Source organism: Barbus barbus (assembly GCF_936440315.1).
Source record: "Barbus barbus genome assembly, chromosome: 36".
NCBI lineage: Eukaryota > Metazoa > Chordata > Actinopteri > Cypriniformes > Cyprinidae > Barbus > Barbus barbus.
The window spans coordinates 24248455-24273669 of record NC_136714.1 but is presented as its reverse complement, the minus strand read 5'-3'; the positions used below and the strand labels follow the sequence as shown (position 1 = coordinate 24273669).

General features: G+C 41.9%; 1 protein-coding gene across 1 annotated transcript; it reads left to right on the top strand.

Moving 5' to 3' along the window:
- Positions 1 to 508: 508 nt before the first annotated feature.
- On the top strand, positions 509 to 5012 carry LOC306855944 (corticotropin-releasing factor-binding protein-like). Its single transcript, XM_079394917.1, has 7 exons — positions 509 to 719; positions 1310 to 1403; positions 1650 to 1807; positions 2586 to 2796; positions 3011 to 3153; positions 3722 to 3839; positions 3955 to 5012. The coding sequence occupies exons 1-7, from the start codon at positions 633 to 635 to the stop codon at positions 4107 to 4109; spliced, it is 966 nt and encodes a 321-aa protein (XP_079251043.1). The 5' UTR covers positions 509 to 632; the 3' UTR covers positions 4110 to 5012.
- The last annotated feature ends 20203 nt before the right edge of the window (positions 5013 to 25215 follow it).

Genomic DNA, 25215 nt, shown 5'->3' with positions numbered 1-25215 from the left:
TTACCAATGTATTCTGACTGCTTCAGAGGATCAGTAAATTATGAATAATTTACTGCTATTGTGTGAATAATTTGCAATCATGTAATCCATAAAAAAATTAACTGTAATCTGATTAGCAGCATTTTAACACATTTAAAACTCAAATTAGTTTTATTTAGTTTTTATGTAATCCAGGTTATGTGTATTTAGTATATATGTATGTGTGTGTGTGTGTAATATAAAAACAACTCTACTTTTATTGTCTTTTAAAAAATATTATCCTATATATCGAAAATAGTGACTAATATTCATATGGCGAATCTCGGTAACATTTATCTTAGCCTGCTACAATTGCTCTTTATAGTGTAAATGGCCTCATGGATTTTACCGTTTTATTAGAACAATTAAAAATTTACCTTGAAAGTCTATTTTTTACCAGTCTATTCAATTACTACTAGAAAAAGTAGAATCAATACTATCTGTCATGCCTCTCTCTCTCTCTCTCGCTCTCTCTCTCGGACTCACATCAATTGATCCATACAGGCAGCCCCCCCTCCTCTATTTATGTGAGGGGGTATAAAAGGAGCAGTCTGGTCGGGAGCTCGCGGAATTCTTCTCTTATTGCGCAAATCTTCGCGGACAGACGCACGGAGATGTCGGGCACTTCGCGCGCACAGCTGTGTTTCCTCCTGTTGAGCGTCACGGCTCTCCGGGGACACGCGCGCTTTCTGGACATACAGGTGAGATATTCACACCTGCTCACCTCACACACGCGCGCGCGCTCCTACACACACACACACACAATCAACCATTAGAGTACTTCAATGGCTTTATATTTAACTTTTGATGTAACTATTGTGAGCTTTGTGTGTGTTTATTAGTGTTTTGGCTTTACATTCATTGTGCAATATAATGTTTGTGTAGCCTATTATAACAATGTAATGACGATACGTGCAACTTTTATTGTAATGCATATGCATTGCAAAATGTGTTTGTCAGGAACCTTAATGAAAGCACATTTGAAAAAAAAAATAGTAGTTCCGATCAAGCAGAAATAGATCGACTACAAGTAGCCTATAAATTTTTTTAGCATATTAAATGTGTGATTAAATAGCCTGTAGCCTATGTTTTTGTATGCAATTTGTATAATGGTTTATTTTTATATAATGTGCAAAGTTTTATGAAACTTTAAGAAAATTTAAGCTCTTTTGAATCCTAAAATCCTTATTTCCTTGTGCACCACTGGTTGAAATGCAATCCTAATTTATTTATTTTGTCACCTTTTCTAATTCTAGTCATCCCCATGTTCTGCTTTTTGTTGTTTTATCAGGATAGCGAGATCAGCCCGGAAGGATTATTATCTCTGCTCAGCTCTGAACTAAAGCGAGAGTTACCAGAGGAGTTTGTGTACCGCCGCGCGCTCAGTGAGTGACAACAGAAACCTCTGGGATTTCATTTGCCAAAAGACGCGCGTCATGGATAATAAATGAATGATTTATATCGTGATGTTGACTTCATATGTGTTTTAATAAGTGGTTTTTAACTGTTTAATCACTATATTTGCCTATGGCACTATTTAATATTTAAAGAGTGGTTATTCATCACTTATACTATGTATATTTTCAGGTCTCTCACATTTTCTTGTCTTGATCTTCCTCCGTTTCTCTCAGGATGTCTGGACATGGTGGCTGTAGAGGGTCAATTTACATTCACAGCAGAACGTCCACAGTTAAACTGCGCCGTGTTTTTCATCGGCGAGCCTAGTGACATTATCAGCATTGAGTATGATTTGGTCAACATCGACTGCAGAGGAGGGGATTTCATAAAGGTGAAATGTTCTCACATCCCTGTTGTTTGCATTTAATAATATTAAAGTCACTTATTTTGTTTTAAATATGGACAAAAACAGCTGGTGTGTTTGTGTAAATCTCTACCTGTTCAAGCTGTGAATGTACACTAAGCCAGGTCAATTCAGGGCGACAAAAAGATCACGTGTCATGTCATTTTAAACCAGGCCTTACAACAACAGGCATGTTTACAATTATCTAACATATTCAACTGAATTAAAAATCCAATTAAGCAAAAGTCATTCCAGACTAATTTCGTCATGCATTCTGAATACAGCTAAACTAGTGCAGCTTTCATAGACTGCAAGATAGATGTCAAATTAATGTAGTTTAATAGGACTGAAAAACCCACATGGGATATTGTTGAAATTAATGTACTGAATTAATTCCTGTTCAGTGAGGAAATTTAAGATTATTTATTAGCACTGAAACAAAACTGGCGTGAACTCATCTGACCTGAAACAGTAAGGGTGAACTGAAGGGAATTATGTAAACTGAACTTGACCTGAACTAAATAGATAGAGTTTAACACAGTTAACTTGAAGAAAAAAAATAAATAAATAAATGGTGTAGGCTGTACTTTGAAAGAATTTTAACTTAGAAATTGCAAAGAAATGGCAAGTAACATATTAAATTTTGAAGTAGAAAGACTTGAATAGTATTTTCTTGTAAAACGTACCCCAATAATATTTGTTTATAACTTTGAAAAATTATTTTTTACAATAGAATGGTGTTAAATGCAAACTTTTTGTCTTTAAGGTATTTGATGGCTGGGTGATGAAGGGCGAAAAGTTTCCCAGCACACAAGACCATCTTCTTCCTCTGTACGAGCGTTACTCTGATTACTGCGAGACTGGAGTGACTCGACCAATCGTACGGTCGTCTCAGAATGTCGCCATGCTCTTCTTCAGACTCCACCAATCAGGGAGCAGCTTCACAGTAACTTTCCGCAAACTCATCAATCCGTTCCGTAAGTGCACAGAAATACAAAAATTACACTGGAAATTATGCATTTATCGTTTAAAATTTTGCCTTTTAGCAGAACGGATGAACTTGAAAACTAATGTCACTAATGTCCTGAGGTTCAGAGCATTTACACTGTTAGTGGAATGACATATGGCTCATGCAGAAGATACTGATGGTTAACCATCTGTCTGTCTCTCTCTCTTTCTCTCTTTTTGTAGCCTGTAATGTTGTATCTCAGACCCCAGAGGGCAGTTTCACTATGATCATTCCACAGCACCACAGTAACTGCAGTTTTTCCATCATCTATCCAGTGGAGATCCAGATTGGAGAGCTCAGTCTCGGCCAACACAATGATCTCAAGGTGAGCATTTCTGGTCAAGAAATGTAGCATTTACACAAACCAGCCTTCCCAATAAATAAATAGAATAAAATAATAAATATTACTTAATACATTTTATTTACAAATGGCACTATTTCAAAGTGTTTACAAAATGATGTCAATGGGGCACAAATCTGATTTCTGGTCAAGTAACTGTATTTACACAAACAAGCCTTCCCAAAATAAAAAATATATTTTTTATTTACAAATTTCATTATTTCAAATTGTTTACAAGGTTAGAGTACAGCTTAGTTTTGGCCAAAATTCTCACGCTGAGCACAAATCTGATTTATTTTCCAAAAATTTCATATTTACAAAACATAATGAAAATTGTGAATAATATTTTTTTTATTTGAAGTCTTTCTGTGGTTAACTTGAAGCTGGGTGTCCAGAACAACAGACAGAGATAGAATAGAGTAAAACAGAGTGGTTGCTTATTTAAGAATCTTTGAATTGAGACGAGCTAATTTGATATCATTAAAAATATATAGTTGATATAAAGACACTGTTCAATTATAATGAATTTGAGACTTCTGTTTTTTCCATATAGCGGTCCATTTTCGGCTGTGCCGGTTCTGGAGACTTTGTCGAGCTTCTGGGTGGAAACGGCATGGACACGTCCAAGATGTTCCCTATGGCAGATCTCTGCTACTCCTTTAATGGACCAGGTGAGCATTCCTACTTTATCTGTTGTGCATCATCATTGGTTCCAGCAGCAATCGTGCTGAGCAATTTAGTGTGAAAAGAATCTCATAAACCTCTCCATATCTTTCTTCCCATCAGCTCAAATGAAGGTTGGCTGTGATAACACTGTGGTGAGAATGGTGTCAAGCGGGAAGTTTGTAAATCGAGTTAGTTTCCAGTATCGGCTACTAGGCCACCAAGAGCTTCAGCAGATGAAGGGCAACAGTGTTGAGGACGTGTGTTTAAGAGCATAAGACCCTCTCTGTTCCCTGCTCTTGTTCAGGGGGATGCCAAACTAAGTTGAGTTTGAGCCTTTGTATATTTTCCTTATTAAAAAAAATAAGGAATTATCATTTGACACTTCTGTTCTTTTTAATATCATAAACTTGTAAGATCTGTGGCTGATGTTAAATAAAATATGTACTTGTGTTGGTGCACATCACTGTTTTGTTCAGCATGTTTCATTTTGAAGCGCCCAAATAAAAACTGAAATCTAAAGAGTGGTACTGCACAAGTATTACAATCCAGTATGTACGACAAATGTAATTGTCTTTATTTATTTATCTGTATTAAATAATTTTTGTAATAAAATCAGTAAACATGAGCAAAGCGAACTCTGGTTACAGTAATTTCTAATTTTACACTGACATTTGTTCTAATCTACTCATTTTGAAGGGGGAAGAAAATTAGTTCTGTCACAAATTATTTGGTGAACTGCCATTAAAGGAATAGTTCACCTAAAAATGAAAATTTGCCGTAAATTTACTCACCCTCAGGTCATTCATGTAGATGAGTTTTTCTTCCTCAAAACAGATCTGGAGAAATTAAGTATTACATCTCTTGCTCACAAGTGGATCCTCTGCAGCGAATGGGTGCCGTCAAAATGAGAGTTCAAAAAACTGATAAAAACATCACAGTAATCCACACCACTCCAGTCCATCAAGTTCAATGTTTGTAAGAAACAAATGTATAATTAAGATGTTTTAAACTTCAAACCATTGCTTTCGGCTAAAATATGAGAATGTTTGGGTGAAATATTTAAGCCAGAACGTACTGTGCAATAGGTGAATATAAACACATTGCTTTATATATAATGGAATTGTAATGCTTATTGTTTAGTTGCACCATGAAACAATTAAAGTGTGAATTATATCAGCATCTTGGCTAATTATCTCACAGTATGTTTTTTTTTTTTTTTGTATGTCAGTCATCATGTGCTAAAAAGCAATGATTGCCTGAAAATTATCAACCTGAATTATGAACGGCAAATAAAATGTCAAAGCACTCTAGGATACTTGTAACAGCAACTTTTCTGAGATGACCTCTATTATTGAGCCATCAAGTTAAAAAAATAAAAATCAGATTTTCACAATTTAAAAACTCCAATGTTTTGAATAACATCCAAATTCTACATGACAAGACAAGATGCTTGTCAATCAATTTAATGAGCTCTAGTCAGTTGGACCTCTTCATGAAAACTGTTGACCTGAATCCAATAGACTGCTTAATCACTACTTTTAAATCAACAGATCGATTAATGTTTTATCGCCACACTCTCGTACTGCAGATGCTCATCATCATCGCTGACAACCTGCTCACATCATGACTGCAGAGGAGTTGGGCTTTGCCTTATCCTGTTAAATCTGTCCTATGTTGGAGGACGATGTTCAGACACGTCTTTCTTTTGCATGCACCAGGCATCACCAAGGTCCCTTCGACATCTTGACCGTCCCTCAACATGACGTAGGAAATAAAAGAAGGGATTGTGTATGTAGTACAAACAGTTTTACTGTTTACTGCACATTGCTATTCTTCTCATTATTTCCCTCCCTTATGAAAATTAATCATGTTTTTATTGTAGTAAAAGTGTAGTAACTATGTTTTTTTTGGTGTATTACCATTTGTATAACCACAGTTTTACTATACATACCATGATTAAATAAATATATTGTGGAAACTTAATTTCCTGTAGAGCTGCTTTGCAGCGATTTGTATCGTATAAAGCGCTATACAAATAAACTTGATTAAACTATGGTTAGCAAAACCATGGTTCATTTGTGGCTACTTAGGTTTTAATAGCAACCATAGTTTTTGTGCCTCACACGGCTCCGGGGCATGAATAAAGGCCTCCTGTAGCGAATCAATGCGTTTTTGTAAAATAAAATACATATTTCAAACGTAATAAACACTTTTCTATCACTTCTGCTTACTGTAGTACGCAGAAGCCGTTCTAGCGGATGATGTAGGACAGATGCGATGCGCGCGCCTTTGAGATATGCTAGTCTCGCGAGTTTGTTTACAGGAAACATGTATACACCTAGGATGGCTTGAGGGTGAGTAAATAACAGGCTAATTTTAATTTTTGGGTGAACTAACCCTTTAATTGTTAAACCTGAGTAAATAATGAGAAGTGTGAAGCAAAATAAGCCAGGATTTTTTATTTTTTTTTATCTGTGGTTTAGAATGACCCAGGGTTAACTAGCTGAAGTGTGAAAAGCCCTAGGCCTAGGGCGATTTCGTGGTCACATTTACTATTGTTGGCAATTTTTTGCGGGCAAAATGTTATTTTGAAATAATGTGCACTCAGTCATAAGGCTTTCAGGCTCAGGCTTTCCTGTAGCTCAAATAGTAGAGCATGGCGCTAGCTACGCCAAAGTCATGGGTTCGATTCCCAGGGAAAGCAAGAGCTGATAAAATGTAAAAACTGTAACTTGAATGCAATGTAAGTCGCTTTGGATAAAAGCGTCTGCTAAATGCATAAATGTAAATGTCATAATAAGACAAGGAACATGTATCTGCTTGAAGAAAGTAAAGACATTATCTTGATAAAAATCAAACCAAGAATCTAATTTCACAACAAAAACAGCTAAGTTTATTTAGTGTATGTTGTGTGAAACATTGGAACAGAATATTTTATGAATGAAATGTGTGTGTGTGTGTGTGTGTGTGTGTGTGAAACTACGTCTCTTATTGCGTCTCTGTAGGATTTGATGAGACGGGTCGCCTCATGCTTGATTAAAGGTTGGTGCTCACATTATCCCGGTCGGAACCACGCGCTCCAGAGAGAGTTTAGCAGAATAATTGATAACGAACTGAGAATCCCAGCAGGACAGGCAAAGAGGTAAGCACAGCTGTGCTAGTCCCCTACTGCGCACATCAACGCAGAAATCAGCCAACGATGGAAATTACACCACCACTGCCACACGTGGGACTGTTAGGGAGAATGAGTAAGAGAGAAAGAGAGGGAGAGAGAGAGAGCAAAATTGAGATTGAGGGAGAGAGTTGCATCATGAGATACTTGAGCAAGGGCGAAAATATAGCTGGGTTTCACAACAACGAACTCACAAAGTGTTGCAAAAACACGTCAAGCTGTAAAATGACAAAACAGAATCTGAGAGCTTTACTAAACAGATGTCAAGCCATCCAATAGAATTACAGTAATGAGAGGCATTTAATTGATTAATAATCGCTAATTTGCCAACAGTGTGCAAATTATAATAGCCTAGCTTCTCAAACAAATTATTTCCAGATCTAACTTGTTTTCTGTGAAACACAAAAGGTAGACTACATGCTTAAATAATAGCTACTTTTTACATGCAACTACAATGAACAGTGATGGAAGGTTTCCAGCTTTAAAAAAAAACAATGCTGTAGAGTTGGAGTGGAAGGGAAGACAAGAAGCTCAGTCTTTGCCAAGTTGACCCAGTGATGTAGTGTATGTGGAGAAGAGGATGGGTCCAAGAACCGATCCCTGAGGAAGCCCAGTGACCAGTTGATGTGGTCTGGATACCTCCCCTCCCCAGGCCACCCTGAAAGACCCACCAATGAGATAGGATTCAAACCAGCAAAGTGGAATCCCAGTGATGCCCAGTGATGAGAGGGTGGACAGGAGGATCTGATGATTGACAGTGTCAAAAGCGGCAGATAGATCCAGTAGAATGAGGACTGATGATTTTGAGTTGGCTTTTGCAATTCACAGGGCTTCAGTGACTGAGAGTAGCACAGTCTCAGTTGAATGGCCACTCCTGAAACCTGACTGTTTAGCGTCCAGTTTGTTGTTCTGTGAAAGAAACAATGAGACCTTGTTGAAGACAACTCGTTCAAGTATTTTCGCTATGAATGGAAGGAGAGAGATAGGTCTGTAGTTTTCTGTAAGAGAAGTGTTTAATGTAGGTTTTTTGATCAGTGGGGTTACCCGAGCCTGCTTGAATGCAGTGGGGAAAATGCCTGTGAGGAGAGATGTGTTGATAATGTGTGTGAGTGCCGGTAAGAGTGTGGGAGAGATTGCTTGGAGAAGGTGTGAGGGGATTGGGTCAAGAGAACATGTTGTAGGATGGCTGGAGAGGAGAATTTTGGATACTTACGCCTCAGTGAGGGGACAGAATGAGAAGATGGGAGTTTTAGCAGTGGATGTGGTTGGTTGGAGGTCCTGTGTGTGTGGAGGTGAGAACTGGTTACTGATTAATCTAATTTTGTCTGTGAAAAAAGTGGCAAAGTCGTCAGCTGTTATAGAAGTGGTGGGAGGTGGTGGAGCGGGACAGGGGAGATAATTAAATGTTCTGAAGAGATTTACGCATGTCTGGAGCACTGTTGATCTTGTTGTGGAAATGTGAGAATTTGGCAGAGTGGACTTCAGCAGAAAAAGATGAGAGCAAAGATTGATACCTACTCAGGTCCGACAGATCGTTTGATTTGCTCCATTTTCTCTCTGCTGCTCTTAGTTTAGTCCGATGCTCACGAAGAACATCGGATAACCAGGGGTTAGAAGGGGCAGCTCGTGCTGGCCTGGAGGAGAGAGGACAAATGTCATCTAAACAAGAGGTTAAGGTAGAGCATACAGTGTCAGTGGCTGCATTCACATCCAGAGATGAGAAATGGGTAGGTGAGGGAAGAGAGGAGGATACCACCAAGGAAAGATGGGAGGGAGAAAGGGAGCGTAGGTTTCTTCTAAAAGTAACCGGTAGGGGGGTTGGTGGCACATGGGTAGCAAAATGTAATGTAAATGTAATGACGAAATGGTCAGAGATATGAAGTGGTTGTACCAGAATGTTATCTGCAGTACAATTACGTGTGTAAATTAAATCAAGTTGGTTGCCTGATTTGTGCGTGCTAGTAGTGGTAAGGCGTTTGAGATCAAATGAAGCTAGGAGTGAATGGAAGTCTGTAGCATAAGGCTTGTCTAAATGAATGTTGAAATCGCCAAATACTAAAAGTGGAGTGCCATCTTACACGAAAGAGGACAGCAGCAGTACTAAGAATGCTTCATATTGAGACATCCTTCAAAGGAGTTTTATAATGTTTTATAATGTGGCATCCTACAAATGGCAGTCTTACAAGGATGCGTCCTTCCATTTGAGAAGTACCCCATAGACTGAATTGCTACAGTATTCAAAAAGAAAAGGTGTAAGGCTGCATTATACTACTACATATCTAATTCATTTGAGTTTAAATATTTTTGATCACTGAGCTTCCACCAAAAAACAAACAAACAAACAAAACAGTTTGTTTTGAGCCCAGACAAAGGAGCAAGTTCAAACAAGACATTTAAGTGATAATGTACAATCATATCACTTATGAAATGGTCTGAAAATCTTAACTGTTACATTGTACAAATCAATTGTTCTAGCAGCAAGAAGAACATTTCAACCAATACCGTAGGTCTACTTTTAATACTAAAGTCCTCCTATTGACAACAGTCAGTATCAGATAATAACTGACCTTGGAATGTTGCAACTGACCAGTGAGAATCAAGCATTTCAGAGAACCATGTAATAGAATGCAACAGTTGGGTTCTGGAAGTAAAAAAAGTAATACATTTTCTGCATATGAAAATTGATTTTTAACAATAACTTATAAATCTTTAAAGACAGACCTGCTGTGAGCTCTGAAGTTGTTAATCAATGGTATATGCATTTGTTTAAACCTTCAGTTTGCATCATTTTAACTTATGTTTTACATAATCATGTCTAACAGTGGGATCACTGGTGAAAAACTGCATTACCCATGATGCTGTAAAGAAAATTCCACCAATCAGAGAGTCGTAGTGAACAAATAATTTGCGCCAAACATGCACAGAGCTCTGGCCCACTTTTATGAAGCTCCACAAATGACATAATCCACGTCTCTCCACACTCTTAAAACCCTTATATAGTTGTTATATATATTTTTGAATAAATGTAAAATATATTGTTTCTATATATTCGATCAACAACTTTAGATGAATAGCTTTAAATTTCTCCATGTCATTTGCAATGGTTCACGGGATTGCAGGTCATTTTCTCATAAAAGCCGTTAAGTCTTGTAACTTTTTCCTATTTCCAAAATCTTTTTTGCTCCAAATCAAAGTTTATAATGTTGTGATTCACCTCGTAGCTGGTAGGTGTTACGGGGTTGACGAGACGTGAGACGTGCGGATCCATTCGCAAGGCTTTATTATAAAACATGGTCAAACAGGCAGGGTCGAGAGACAGCAAACAGGTATGGCAGAGGCAAGACAGAGCAATCCGTGGAGCAAGCGTGGGTCAACGATCGGCGTACAAAATCCAGACAGGGCAAGGCAGAGAGAATAATCCAAGAACTCGGGCAGGGTCAGACACGGAAAGGAAAACAAGGCAAGGCAAGACTATGAAAACTAGGAACGCTTTGTAAGGTAGACGGGCTAACAATACTCGGCGGTGTGCAAGAGCAAGTCCCAGGCTTAAGTAGTGAGTGGTGGTGATTGTGAAATGGTGATCAGGTGTGGGTGTGATAATTGAAAACAGCTGTGCGTGATTAGGGAGTGCAATGGATGGTGGGAAATGGAGTCCAATGTGCTTGTGAGTGAAAATAGTCACTGTGGTGAACGGGTGACCTCTAGTGGTGGTTAACCGGGAGAGCATGGCCAGGATTCGTAACATAGCCCCCCCCCAAGGAGCGGCTTCCAGACGCTCCTATATAGTCCAGGAGGGCGGTGGAGCGGAGGCGGAACAGGGGGAGGGATGGAGGGCCAGGTCCGTGAGGAAGTGGGAAGACCGGGGACTGAGGCAGAACCGGCAGAGCAGGACACCCAGGCGGAACCGGAGACCAGAACAGAGCAAGAGCCCACCAGGGCGGAGCAGACGGACCAGGAGCCCACCAGGGCGGAGTAGATGACCACCAGACCGGAGTAGAAGACCACCACGGCGGAGCAGACGACCACCAGACCCGAGCAGAAGACCCCCACGGCGGAGCAGACGACCACCAGACCCGAGCAGAAGACCACCATGGCGGGGCAGACGACCACCAGACCCGAGCAAGAGCCCACCAGGGCGGAGTAGACGGACCAGGAGCCCACCAGACCAGAGTAGAAGACCACCACGGCGGAGCAGACGACCACCAGACCCGAGCAGAAGACCCCCATGGCGGGGCAGAGGACCACCAGACCTGAGCAGAAGACCCTCGCCAGGAAGCAGACTGGGCAGGAAACCATGGCAGAGTCTGAGATCTGGGGGAAACAGAGACAGACAACACAGGGAGAGCAGAGACAGACAATACAGGGAGAGCATTCATGATCTCAGGGGGCGTGGCAGGGCAGGACGAGGATTCATAGACTGCGTTTTTAGCCGTGACAGGACAGGGCGTGAGCTCACAGACGGCCTCTTTAGCCGTGACAGGACAAGGCGTGAGCTCACAGACGGCCTCTTTAGCCGTGACAGGACAGGGCGAGAGCTCACAGACGGCCTCTTTAGCCGTGACAGGACAGGGCGTGAGTTCACAGACGGCCACTTTGGCCGTGACAGGACAGGGCGAGAGCTCACAGACGGCCTCTTCGGCCGTGACAGGACAGACAGTGAGTTCAGGGGCGGCCTTCATGACCGTGACAGGGCAGACAGCGAGTTCAGGAACGGCCTCCATGGCCGTGACAGGGCAGACAGCGAGTTCAGGAACGGCCTCCATGGCCGTGACAGGGCAGACAGCGAGTTCAGGAACGGCCTCCATGGCCGTGACAGGGCAGACAGTGAGTTCAGGAATGGGTGCCACCACCTCGGGAGGTTCTGCAGCGGAAGCTGCCACCTCTGGTGGTTCTGCAGTGGACGCCGCCTCCTCTGGAGGTTCTAGGACAGACTCGTGGACTGAAGAGGTCTCAGGAGCAGACTCGTGGACAGGAGAGGCCTCAGGAGCACAGTGTGCAGCCCACACGCTCAAAATGGCGACCGCCATAACGGGAAGCACTGAGGTCAGGGGAACAGTCTCTGTAACAGCCAGGGTTGAGGCCCTGGGAATGCCAGCTGCTCGCACTGACGTCAGTGGTGGGTCCATCACACTGGATATCAGAACTCGAAGGACTGACCTTGAATCTGTGGTAACAGCCTCTGGCAGTTCGGTGGAGGCGTGGTGTGCAGACTCTGGCTGGAGCACTGAGACGTGGTGTGCAGACTCTGGCTGGAGCACTGAGACGTGGTGTGCAGACTCTGGCTGGAGCACTGAGACGTGGTGTGCAGACTCTGGCTGGAGCACTGAGACGTGGTGTGCAGACTCTGGCTGGAGCACTGAGACGTGGTGTGCAGACTCTGGCTGGAGCACTGAGACGTGGTGTGCAGACTCTGGCTGGAGCACTGAGACGTGGTGTGCAGACTCTGGCTGGAGCACTGAGACGTGGTGTGCAGACTCTGGCTGGAGCACTGAGACGTGGTGTGCAGACTCTGGCTGGAGCACTGAGACGTGGTGTGCAGACTCTGGCTGGAGCACTGAGACGTGGTGTGCAGACTCTGGCTGGAGCACTGAGACGTGGTGTGCAGACTCTGGCTGGAGCACTGAGACGTGGTGTGCAGACTCTGGCTGGAGCACTGAGACGTGGTGTGCAGACTCTGGCTGGAGCACTGAGACGTGGTGTGCAGACTCTGGCTGGAGCACTGAGACGTGCTGTGACTCTGGCTTGGCAGGCATGACGTGAGCAGACTCCGGCTTGACAGCGACGACGTGAGCAGACTCCGGCTTGACAGCGACGACGTGAGCAGACTCTGGCTTGACAGCGACGACGTGAGCAGACTCTGGCTTGACAGCGACGACGTGAGCAGACTCTGGCTTGACAGCGACGACGTGAGCAGACTCTGGCTTGACAGCGACGACGTGAGCAGACTCTGGCTTGACAGCGACGACGTGAGCAGACTCTGGCTTGACAGCGACGACGTGAGCAGACTCTGGCTTGACAGCGACGACGTGAGCAGACTCTGGCTTGACAGCGACGACGTGAGCAGACTCTGGCTTGACAGCGACGACGTGAGCAGACTCTGGCTTGACAGCGACGACGTGAGCAGACTCTGGCTTGACAGCGACGACGTGAGCAGACTCTGGCTTGACAGCGACGACGTGAGCAGACTCTGGCTTGACAGCGACGACGTGAGCAGACTCTGGCTTGACAGCGACGACGTAACGATCAACTGTGGCTAGGCTTGACCCGTGACGATCAACTGGTGCTTGACTTGATTTTTGCGCAGTTCTCATGGACCAATTGGGTGCGGTGTCTCCCTCCGCAACACCCACAGTAAAAGGAGAACCCACCAACCTCAAGGCATAGTCCATGAACTCAGCGAGTGATGAACGCGGACCCTCTCTAAAGAGGCTACCTCTGAGAGGTTTATTAAGGCCATCACCAAACAGATGGATCAAAAAACAGTCCGGCAGATCTGAGTCATTGGCTAGATTTAAAAATTCTTCAATGCACTCCTCCAGCGATCGGATACCCTGCTTAAAACGCAGCAAACGAAAAGCTGTGTCCATACCTTCCTCCTGATCCTCTGGAAAGCTGCTGGATCCTCTTATGGCCGAGTATTCTGTTACGGGGTTGACGAGACGTGAGACGTGCGGATCCATTCGCAAGGCTTTATTATAAAACATGGTCAAACAGGCAGGGTCGAGAGACAGCAAACAGGTATGGCAGAGGCAAGACAGAGCAATCCGTGGAGCAAGCGTGGGTCAACGATCGGCGTACAAAATCCAGACAGGGCAAGGCAGAGAGAATAATCCAAGAACTCGGGCAGGGTCAGACACGGAAAGGAAAACAAGGCAAGGCAAGACTATGAAAACTAGGAACGCTTTGTAAGGTAGACGGGCTAACAATACTCGGCGGTGTGCAAGAGCAAGTCCCAGGCTTAAGTAGTGAGTGGTGGTGATTGTGAAATGGTGATCAGGTGTGGGTGTGATAATTGAAAACAGCTGTGCGTGATTAGGGAGTGCAATGGATGGTGGGAAATGGAGTCCAATGTGCTTGTGAGTGAAAATAGTCACTGTGGTGAACGGGTGACCTCTAGTGGTGGTTAACCGGGAGAGCATGGCCAGGATTCGTAACAGTAGGTATGCTGGCCCAGTAGTGCACAACACAACAAAATCACCACAACACAATGAAATTGCCACAAGACAACGCATAAAACTAATTTCTTTGTGTTCTGCTAATCTCGTTGTGTTCCGACTTGTTTCTGTTGTGTTGCGGCTTGTTTCAATTGTTTTGTGCCAATTTCGTTGTGTTGTAGCTTGTTACTGTTGTTTTGTGGCTAGTTTCTGTTGTGTTGTGCTAATCTTGTTGTGTTGCAACTTATTTCCATTGTGTTGCGACTTGTTTCCATTGTCTTGTGACTTGTTTCTGTTGTGTTGCAGCTTGTTTCCATTGTCTTGTGACTTGTTTCTGTTGTGTTGCAGCTTGTTTCCATTGTCTTGTGACTTGTTTCTGTTGTGTTGCTGCTTGTTTCCATTGTTTTGTGCTAATCTCGTTGTGTTGCAACTTGTTTCCGTTGTGTTGCGACTTGTTTCTGTTGTGTTGCGACTTGTTTCCATTGTCTTGCGACTTGTTTATGTTGTGGTGCGGCTTGTTTCCATTGTTTTGTGCTAATTTTGTTGTGTTGTGGCTAGTTTCTGTTGTGTCGTGACTTGTTTCTGTTGTGTTGTGGCTTGTTTCTGTTATGTTGTACTAATCTTGTTGTGTTGCAACTTGTTTCTGTAGTGTTGCGTCTTGTTTCCATTGTGTTGCATCTTGTTTCTCTTGTGCTGTGGCTTGTTTTCATTGTTTTGTGCTAGTTTCTCTTGTGTTGTGGCTAGTTTCTGTTGTGTTGTGGCTAGGGCTGCACGATTGTTGCTAAAATGTGAATCACGATTTTTCTCCATGGGAAATGAGATCACGATTCTCTTACACGATTTTCATTTATTCAACCAAACTTTATTGCAGTCAAGTACAAAAACACAAGACATTCAGTATAATAAAGTGCTGGAGTAACAAAAATAGTCTCTTCTCTTTATTTTAGACCCCTTAAAGTGATTAATTTAAAAGCTTTAAGTTTTTGAACAAAAGAGAACATTTACAATAATAAAGAAAAATAACTAAATAGAACCTGTGCTTTTTGCCTTAAAGGTTCTTGGCTAACATTTTGAAGTTTCAGGGAGGAACGCAGGCATATGAGCCTGTGTGGATATACTTTTCTTTAAGGTAATGGAGGATTTTTGACTTAATTGATCATGCGAGATCTGTATCATCTTCCTGCACTGCCATCATTGTCTCAAAAAGGTGGAGGACCGGGTTGACTGAGGAGATAGTAACATACTGCTGTCCTGACAGAGCATCAGTGAAGTCTGCCAGTGGGGTGAGCGTCTTGTTGATCACTTCAAGGACTTCGATATCCTGCCAGGCTGGTGTCAGGTGTCCAGCTTTCTGTCCAGCATTAAATGTTAAAATAACTATTAAAAGTAATTAATATATTATTCAATATAATGGAACTGTTTCTGTTGTGTTGTGTTTTGTTTCTGTTGTACAACACAATAGAAACACATCTTACATGGAAATCAAATGAACATTGTAAAATCTGATTAGCAGGCTATAGAATATCTGATTATGTCATTTTAAACTACGTCAGCAGGACAGATGCACGGCCACAATAACAACTAGATTAAACCCTTGTCACCACCTGACCGCATCTCACAAGCTTCTGTGAATTAATCACATGTTCTTTATAATACCTCAAGCCCTGAGATCAGAGAGTCGTCTGATACAGCAGTACTTACGCATGTACCAAACATTGTTTGAGCTTATTTTGTCCTTGGGCTTGCCTTATGAAAGACTTCATTTCAAAGAAATCTTGAATCTAAAAGGGCAATTTTATAAAATGGCTGAAACTCAGCATGCGCTCTCAGCCGGCTAATACCACAAAACAGAGGCCGGGAGATGCTGCGCGGACGAAGACAGAAGATAAAAGATGAAAAGAGGACTTATTTGTGTATGATTAGGCTAATGAACCGTGTCCTGTTTATCAGACTGGAACAATCGATGCTAATGTTAACACTATGACGCTGTGATGCAGGGTTAATGATGTCACGTACACACCACAATCACGGATCCTCACAAGGTATTTGGGTAGCGGGTCTACCTAATGGATTTAAAACACTGAGATGGCAGATTGAAAAAGGGCAATCAGAACGTCTTTGTTCTTGACGTAGAGCCGCTCGCACGCTTGCGAGGAAGATATTCATGCTTCGGCGTAATGAGAGGCCACTTCTTTAAGCATGAAACTCACCATTAGTGCTGTCTAATCCATCATTTGGATCACTTTTTTGTTAAAATCTTTCAGCGTAGACGCAGAAGGATGCAGTGGATCTCACAGGGCCAATCAAGAATATGTCTGGGTAATATTTCAACCCAAAAAATGAAGACAGAAAAATAATATTCAACTTAAAAACAAATTTACTGTCCATTTGTTGTGAATTGTTGAAAAGAAATGTTGGCAACTAAATTAAATAAATATGTTTAAGTTGAAGTGCTATATCTGTATTTAAGTAAACAAAATACTTGACAACAAAACAAATAATAGAAATGCACATAACAGCAAAAGCACATAACAACTAAAAAAAATAATAATAATAATCTAAAAATATAACAGAAAAGCTAATTCAAAATATTAATAAATACTATATAAAAATACTGACTTACAGAGAATGGTATGATTACAGAGAGTTAAAAACTCTTCTAAAACACTAACAAGTCTCATCTCATTTTCTCATCTTGCTCATAAACATATCATTTAATATCAACAATTACTCTCTCGATCCAGTCCCTGGGAACTAACATAACCAACAAAAAATGTCTGCATTCTATAAAAATATGTTGCATTTTTTTTTGCAATTTTTTTGCAATGTTTTTGTGAGATTCACCCATATATATTTCGTATCTGAGACAACCAGATACTCAAGTAAGTTCCTTATCATTTAGAGCCTAATTTTGTGAGGTAACAGTATTTTAAGGATCTATTTATATCCTTTATTGAAGTCTGTGTCCGATCAATTGGATAAATTCACTGCCGCAGGTTTTTCCGGGATGCAGAGCTTGTTTTCCACACTATCTGTGGTTATCAGTCTTGATTGTGCACGTTTCTCTGTTTATATTCCTGTTTGCTGTTCGTATCTCCACTTCCACAAACACACACACACACACACACACCCACACACACACACACACACACACATAACAAACAGTAACACACCGACTCTTTCCTGCTCTTTCCTGCCGGTTGAATGAAGCAGCATTCATTGTGAGCTCTTATCGGTGCGGTAAACTGTATCTTCCTATCTGAGTCACTGAGGGAATAAAGTTTGTCTAAACTACAATGAACACACACAAATCCAACACATATACTCATAGGGCCAACTTAAATATCCACTTTATATCATATGTGTCTCCTAAAAGTCCTTAGAAGAAATAAAAACAAACAAATGAGAAATGTTTTCACATACAGTAACACTAATATTCACACAATATAAAAATGGATAGCATATACACTACATGTACATATACACACTTATGAGACTATTATGTTCACAAATGTTCCATTTATTTGATCAAAAATTCAGTACAAAAAGTAATATTATGAAATATTATTACAATTTAAAAACAATTAAATGTTTCTATTTGAATAAATTTTAATATGTAATTTATTCCTGTGATGCAAAGCTGTTTTCAACATCATTACTCCAGTCTTCAGTGTGACATGATCCTTCAGAAATGATTAATATTCTGATTGGCTGCTCAGGAAATATTTCTTATTATTATCAATGCTGAAAACAGTTGTGCTGATCAGGGTTATTATAGCTAAGTAAAACTAAAACCATTGAAATAAAGTTTTTCTTTTTGCCAAAAAAAAAAAAAAAAAAAAAAAAAAAAAAAAAACTTATTTTAGCTATCTAGTACTAATAACTATAAAAAATATATATAGACATATTTGAAACACTTTCAAAACTTTTTGTGGAAAAAAGCAAAACTGCTACAAAATGACTAAAACTTTATCTTAAATTAAAATGAAAACAGAAAAGATAAAATTAAAAACTATAATAGTACTCACTGTTACTAAAATTACAATGGTGATGCTTTTGTGGAAACGTATAAGTATAATTTCTTTAAAAAAGACCCCAAACTTTTGAACGGTAGTGTAGATAATTTGGAAAAATGAGACATGCTTGATTTCGCATTGAGATGTTTGAATTTTGTTTGCAGACTTCCTGGCAAATCTGTGCACAGTTTGAGACAACGCTGAGATCTCCTGAAACTCTAAAGGAGATTACAGGGAGAAAAATCTGGGTAGCAAACATCAACATTTCAGAAATAATAAAAAAAAATTAAAGAGAATTTTCTTTTTCTTCCTGAAAGCTGAACAAGAGCAGCCATAACGGTTTCGCTACATGAATAACACTCTGTTCCTCAGAAATCACTGCAGTGGAGCTTCTTGAGCAAGTCCTTCTCACAATCCTGCTGAGATGGCAGCCGACACATAAGCCTCAGGTGTGTGTGTTCAAGGATATTAGAGTAACGTCCGCTCGTGTCCACAGAATGGGATTCTGAGCATAACATTGGACACTCAGTCAATCGTATGAAAGCCATGAGTGATGCAAAGCCTTTCTGAGTCGTTTAGCTTCAGCAAGACAAACTCACACACACACACACACACACACACACACACACACACACACGTTCTTCTGCAGTCCACCTGCTGTGAAAGTCTATAAAGGTGTGAAAGACACTGGTACTAACTCAGGGTGACGTGACGTTGTTGGCGCTGATAAGTGCTTTCATCTCATGCCACTGGAGGGCAAACCCCACAGAGACGAGCGTCATCCTCTTCGACACACTCATCATCCTCACGTCACTTTGACAAGTTTTCTTTAGAGGACGTTTGAAAGTTGTCAATTACAGCGCGTCTGCACAGAAATGTTCTACGGGGGAAATATTAGGGTTGAGGGAGGAGATCTAATCAATAGAAACGGACCTCATCTGATTTAATTTGCAAAGTAAATCAGCGGATTTGGGTCAGATTCAGCTCAAATGCTGAGAATCAGATTCTTCTGCTGTTTCTCATCAACTTCTCATTCTGTCAAACACTCAATGGACCCAATGTCATTTATATAAGATAACAGTCTTAAAATAAAAAAATAAAAAACAACCCATCGATTTATAGAATATTAAACTTGGATATGAACCCAAATCTTGTTTTATTATTAGTTTTACTGTAGAATAATTTGAACATTTTGGCTCCAAGTGGTTAATATTTAGTGCATAGAATAGTTGAGATTATATATATTCATTACATATAGTGATACTAAAAAAAATATGTTTATTTTCAGTCAAAATATGCTTGATTTTTATTTTGTTTTTACATTAATGTTAAAAATATTGGTGTTGTTATTTTATTAATGTTTAATCAAAATTATTTGATCAAAAATACAGTAAAAACAGTAATATTGGGAAATATTATTATAATTTAAAATAGCTGCTCTCTATTTTCATATATTTTTTAAATATAATTTTTAATTTATGTAATTTTTAAAATATAATTTATTTATACACTGAGCTTCATTACTCCAGTCTTCAGTACCAAATGATCCTACAGAAATCATTCTAATAAGCTGATTTTATTATTATTAATGCTTAATATTTATGTGGAAAAATGGATACACTTTTTTTTCAGGATATTTTAATAAATAAAAATTCCCAAAAACAGCATTTAGTTGAAATAGAAATCTTTTATAACATGGTAAAATCTTTTATTGTCATTTTTGATCAATTTAATGCATATACTTGCTGAATAAAAGGAATCATTTCCTTAAAAAAACTGAAGAATCTAATAAATTAATCAAACAGATTGCTAATTATCAATAAGCATTTAACTACATAATGAAAAAATAGTTAAATATGTTAAATTAATATGTTGCCATTTTTAGTCACACTCTAAAAAATGCTTAGTTAAATACAACCCAGTGCTGGGTAAAATATGGACGAACCCAGCGATTGGGTTGTTTAGACCCAGCGTTTGGGTTACTGCCCAGAAGGTTGGGTTAAACATTTAACCCAACTGTTGGTTGAAAACAACCCAGCATGTGTTCTGTCCAATATTTACCCAGCACTGGGTTATATTTAACCCAGCATTTTTAAATATACAAATAGATTTAGTAGAACTTTAAATGACATCAGCTGAACTTATTTCATAATGTGGTCCGAAGGGTTAAAAAAGTCTCCTTAGATATACCAAAAAAACAGTCTGGTTCTATTTTACACATCATTCTTTTCATTCCATACTGTAATTATAATCATCAGCCGAGTTCATGGCTCAGGTACACTGTTCGTGTGCATTCTGATGACGTTTCCTCTAGTGAGATATACAGAGACTCGTCTGCTCTTCAAATAGCATGTAAGTGAATAATCCTCATTATATTCAGCTATAAATAACATTTCTCTCACAGCGTAATGACCCATCTGTGCAGTCTAGTGTGTGCGACAGGCCGCAGAGTGAGGTTTACCAGGCCTGCTCTTCTTTAGATAGAGCAGCGGGCCGTAACTCAGGTCTAAAACAGATTACAGATGTCCGGAAGGATGGGCGTGGGCAAGATGGATGAAACCGCCCAGCTCTCCGACATATCACTCACTTCTAATGAAGAGCCGGTGGATGGTGGGAGTGACGCAATGTCTGACGGAGGAGTGGAGGTGTGGAGGGAGTGTGTGAGGAGAGATAAGGAGGTAGTGAGGTGTCTGAAAGTCTCTTAGATAAGGCCGAATGAGGGGTGGTGATTGTGATTACCCCGCGGGAATGGATCTCGGAGTGGAGTTTTAATAGGGCCGTGCACACACTTTTTCATGCACCTCTCTTTTTTCCCCGTTCAAGCACACCGCGACTTCTCCTCCTCCTCTTCTTTGACCCTTGTGTCTGTGGAGAACGGTGATAAATGGCAGGTTCGGTGGGAAGGAGAGCGAGAGGGCGCGCAATCGCTTCCGCTGCTCGTCCTTGTTTCGTCTAGTTTTCTCTTATCGTTGTCACTGGTAAACAGACGGAGCTTCACGGGGCTGGGTTTGTCTTTGTGAAGGCCGCTGTTGACGCAAGCATCTCTCTTCTGCAGACAGCTGGAGACCGATGCAGTGGAGCAGAGGCCTAATCTCAGACACCATCTCCCAGAACTCATTCGCTGATAGCGGCCTCGATGAGCAGACTGAAACAGCAACAAAACCAGCGGGATTACACCCAGAGTGCGGTGGAAGAAATAACGCTTCTTTGCAGCTCCGCGGGTGAAATAGAGAACACTTTTTTATCAAAAACCATACTTTGCTGTATAAAAAGAACCACAGAATTCGAATAGGTTCTTCTTTGGTTCTTCAATAGCATAATTCATAGCATTATACAGTATGGAACGCATTATATCCATCTATGGTTCTTTAATGGCACCACATAGAACCAAAAATGTTCTGCCACTCTAGGTTTATGGCATTATAACTTAGAAACCATAGATGAACATTTTTATGACATCACAAGAACTGAAAAGCGTTCTTCATATGGAACCTAAAATGCTCTTTTATGATGGAACACGGATCTTGATATTCTCCTGTGGTATCATAGGTACTGAAAAAGGTTCTTCTGTGGCTCTTTATATCATACGGCACTTAAAAATGCACTTAGCCTACCATTTTTTTGTGGCGGAGCCTATCTGGTGGCAGAAAATGACAGTTTTAAAGTAGGAAGCCATTGAATAAAATTATTGAAAATGGCACATTTGAGTTTATATTTCAAAATTCTGTCCTTATTATTGCAATTCCGAGATTATCTCTCACAATTCTGATAAGAAAAATCAACTTGTCATTCTCTCTTTTCTCCTCGGCTCAGAATCATGCATTTATATCCCACACATCTGGCTTTTTTTTACTCAGAATTGATAAATTCACTAGTGCTGCGTTAAACTGAGTAATAATGTTCGAACTAGGAGATATAAACTTGCATTTGTGAGAAAAAAGTTAGAATTGTGAGATAAAATTGTTAAATTACGTAAAATGTTATTGAAATATAGTATTACATGCTATGAACCTATGAGCTGCATATATGTGAATATTATATAGACCTATTGTTTAAATCAAATTTATGCTTTATAGAGTAATCATAGCAGGTTTCATCCATAGTCTGCCCGCTTAAATGTTTACGTTTAGCTTCAAATGCCAAACAGGAAACAACCCTGCGCTGCGTAAAATATGGAGAAAACCAGCGATTGGGTAGTTTTGACCCAGCGGTTGGGTTAAACATTTAACCCAACTTTTGGTAGAAAGCAACCCAATTGCTGGGTTTGTCCATATTTTACCCAGCGCTGGGTTGTTTCCTGTTTTTACAACCCAGCGCTGGGTAAAATATGGACAAAACCAGCGATTGGGTTGTTTTGACCCAGTGGTTGGGTTACTGCCCAGAAGTTTGGGTTAAACATTTAACCCAACTTTTGGTAGAAAACAACCCAATCGCTGGGTTTCTCCATATTTTACCCAGCACAGGGTTGTAAAAACAGGAAACAACCCTGCGCTGGGTAAAATATGGACAAATCCAGCGATTGGGTAGTTTTTGTGACGGTTCGAGGAAAACAGAGGACTCAAATGCAGAGGGTAGAGGTAACCAGCAGGTTTATTCTCCGAAAAGGTGAACAAAACAAATAACACAAACAAAACAGTGCGCAAGTCTCTGGGGTAATCCAGCTCAGAGAGGAGCGAGGCAGAGATCGGCAGTCCTTCTCTCTACGCGTCCTGGGGTACAGACAAAATAGACGTGAGTAACTCCAGTGCACAACACAATCACAGAACACAAAACAATCTACTGACAACAAGGGCTGGTCAGAAGAGAAATATAAAGGAGAGGGAAAATGAGCGACAGGTGGAATAGAATCAGCTTGTGACACGCACAGCCCCACCGCCAGATCAGTGCTGATTGCGCCCGTCACGAGCTGCTGAAAAAGACATGACAACACAGACGGCAGAGGGAGCCAGGAAGGCACCCTGACCCGTGACAGTACCCCTCCCCTCAGGAACGCCTCCTGGCGTCCCCGGAGGACTCACCATGACGCCGATGGAACTGGTCGATGAGAGCGCGATCCAGAATGTCGCGAGCCGGAACCCAGCATCTCTCCTCCGGACCATAACCCTCCCAGTCTACCAGGTATTGGTGACCTCTACCCCTACGCCTGACATCAATCAGCCGCCGTACCGTATAAGCTGGTGACCCTTCAATGAGTCTGGGGGGCGGGGGGGCAGAGGTCTGGGGCTGAAGGGGGGAGCGAATGACGGGTTTGATCTTAGATACATGAAAAACCGGATGAATCTTCTTAAAAGGGGGGGTTAACTTGAGTCGCACCGTCACCGGACTGAGCACCTTAGAAATTATGAATGGTCCAACGAATTTGGGTCCCAGTTTACGTGAGGGGAGTCTGAAGTGGAGGTCCTGAGAAGACAACCAAACCTTCTGACCGCACACGTAAAGTGGGGGCTTAGTACGGCGACGGTCCGCCGACGCTTTGTTCCTCTCGCCAGTCCGGATGAGGGCTTCTCTGACGGTCCTCCAAGTACGGAGGCATCTCTGAATAAAGGCATGCGCGGACGGAACAACAGCGTCGGATTCCTGGGAGGGGAATAATGGTGGCTGGTAGCCTAAACAGCACTGGAAGGGAGACAAACCCGTAGACGAGACCGGAAGGGAGTTATGCGCGTACTCGACCATGGTTAATCTGGAACTCCAAGATGACGGTTCGGCAGACGCCACACAGCGCAGAACTCTCTCTAAGTCCTGGTTAGCACACTCAGCCTGCCCGTTAGTCTGCGGGTGATAACCTGAGGATAAACTCGCAGTCGCCCCCAGCTGTCGACAGAATTCTGTCCAAAACTTAGACACAAACTGGGGACCCCTGTCAGAAACCACGTTCACCGGGAGGCCATGAATACGGAAAACGTGATCCAAGACAACAGTCGCTGTCTCCCTCGCTGAAGGTAATTTGGGGAGGGGAATGAAATGAGCCGCCTTAGAGAACCTGTCCACCACAGTGAGGACTACCGTCATGCCACTAGACGGGGGTAGGCCAGTGACGAAGTCCATTGCTATGTGTGACCAGGGCCACGAAGGAACCGACAGTGGCTGGAGTAGCCCTGCTGGAGGTCGATTGGAGCCCTTCCCCGCAGCGCAAACCGGACAGGCAGACACGAACAAGCGGGCATCCCGCGCCATGGACGGCCACCAAAACCGCTGCTTGATTAACATGCTGGTACGAGTAGCTCCTGGGTGGCAAGCTAGCTTGGACGAGTGGCCCCACTGTAGGACGCTAGTTCGGACTGACTCGGGAACAAATAACAGACCCTCTGGGCATCCCGCGGGAATAGTGGTGCCACGAAGCGCCGTGCAGACCTTGGATTCCACCCCCCAAGTGACCGCCGCCACCACCCGTTCGGGAGGCAGAATGGGCACAGGGAGGATGGAACTAGCCTCAGTCTCAAAAATCCGCGACAATGCATCGGGTTTGCCATTCTTGGACCCCGGGCGGTAAGAGATGGTAAATCTAAACCTTCCGAAAAACAATGCCCAGCGAGCCTGCCGAGAATTTAGTCTCTTAGCGGTGCGGATGTATTCGAGGTTCTTGTGATCAGTCCAAACGATAAAAGGAACCCCCGTGCCCTCTAACCAGTGACGCCACTCCTCCAGTGCCAACTTGACAGCAAGTAACTCCCTATTCCCAATGTCGTAATTCCGTTCCGAGGGGGTTAAACGATGAGAAAAGAAGGCGCAGGGATGTATTCTCTCGTCCGAGGGTGATCTTTGGGATAAAATACCTCCGACCCCCACCTCTGACGCATCCACCTCCACAATGAACTGACGAGACGGGTCTGGTGTAGTTAAAATGGGAGCCGAAATGAAGCGACTCTTAAGATTCTCAAACGCAGTCTGAGCCTGCGACGACCAACTGAAACGCGTCCTAGTGGAGGTGAGATCAGTCAGAGGCAGGGCGACCTGACTAAAGTTCCGAATGAACCGCCTGTAAAAATTGGCAAACCCCAGAAATCGCTGGACCGCTCTACGACTATCTGGGGTGGGC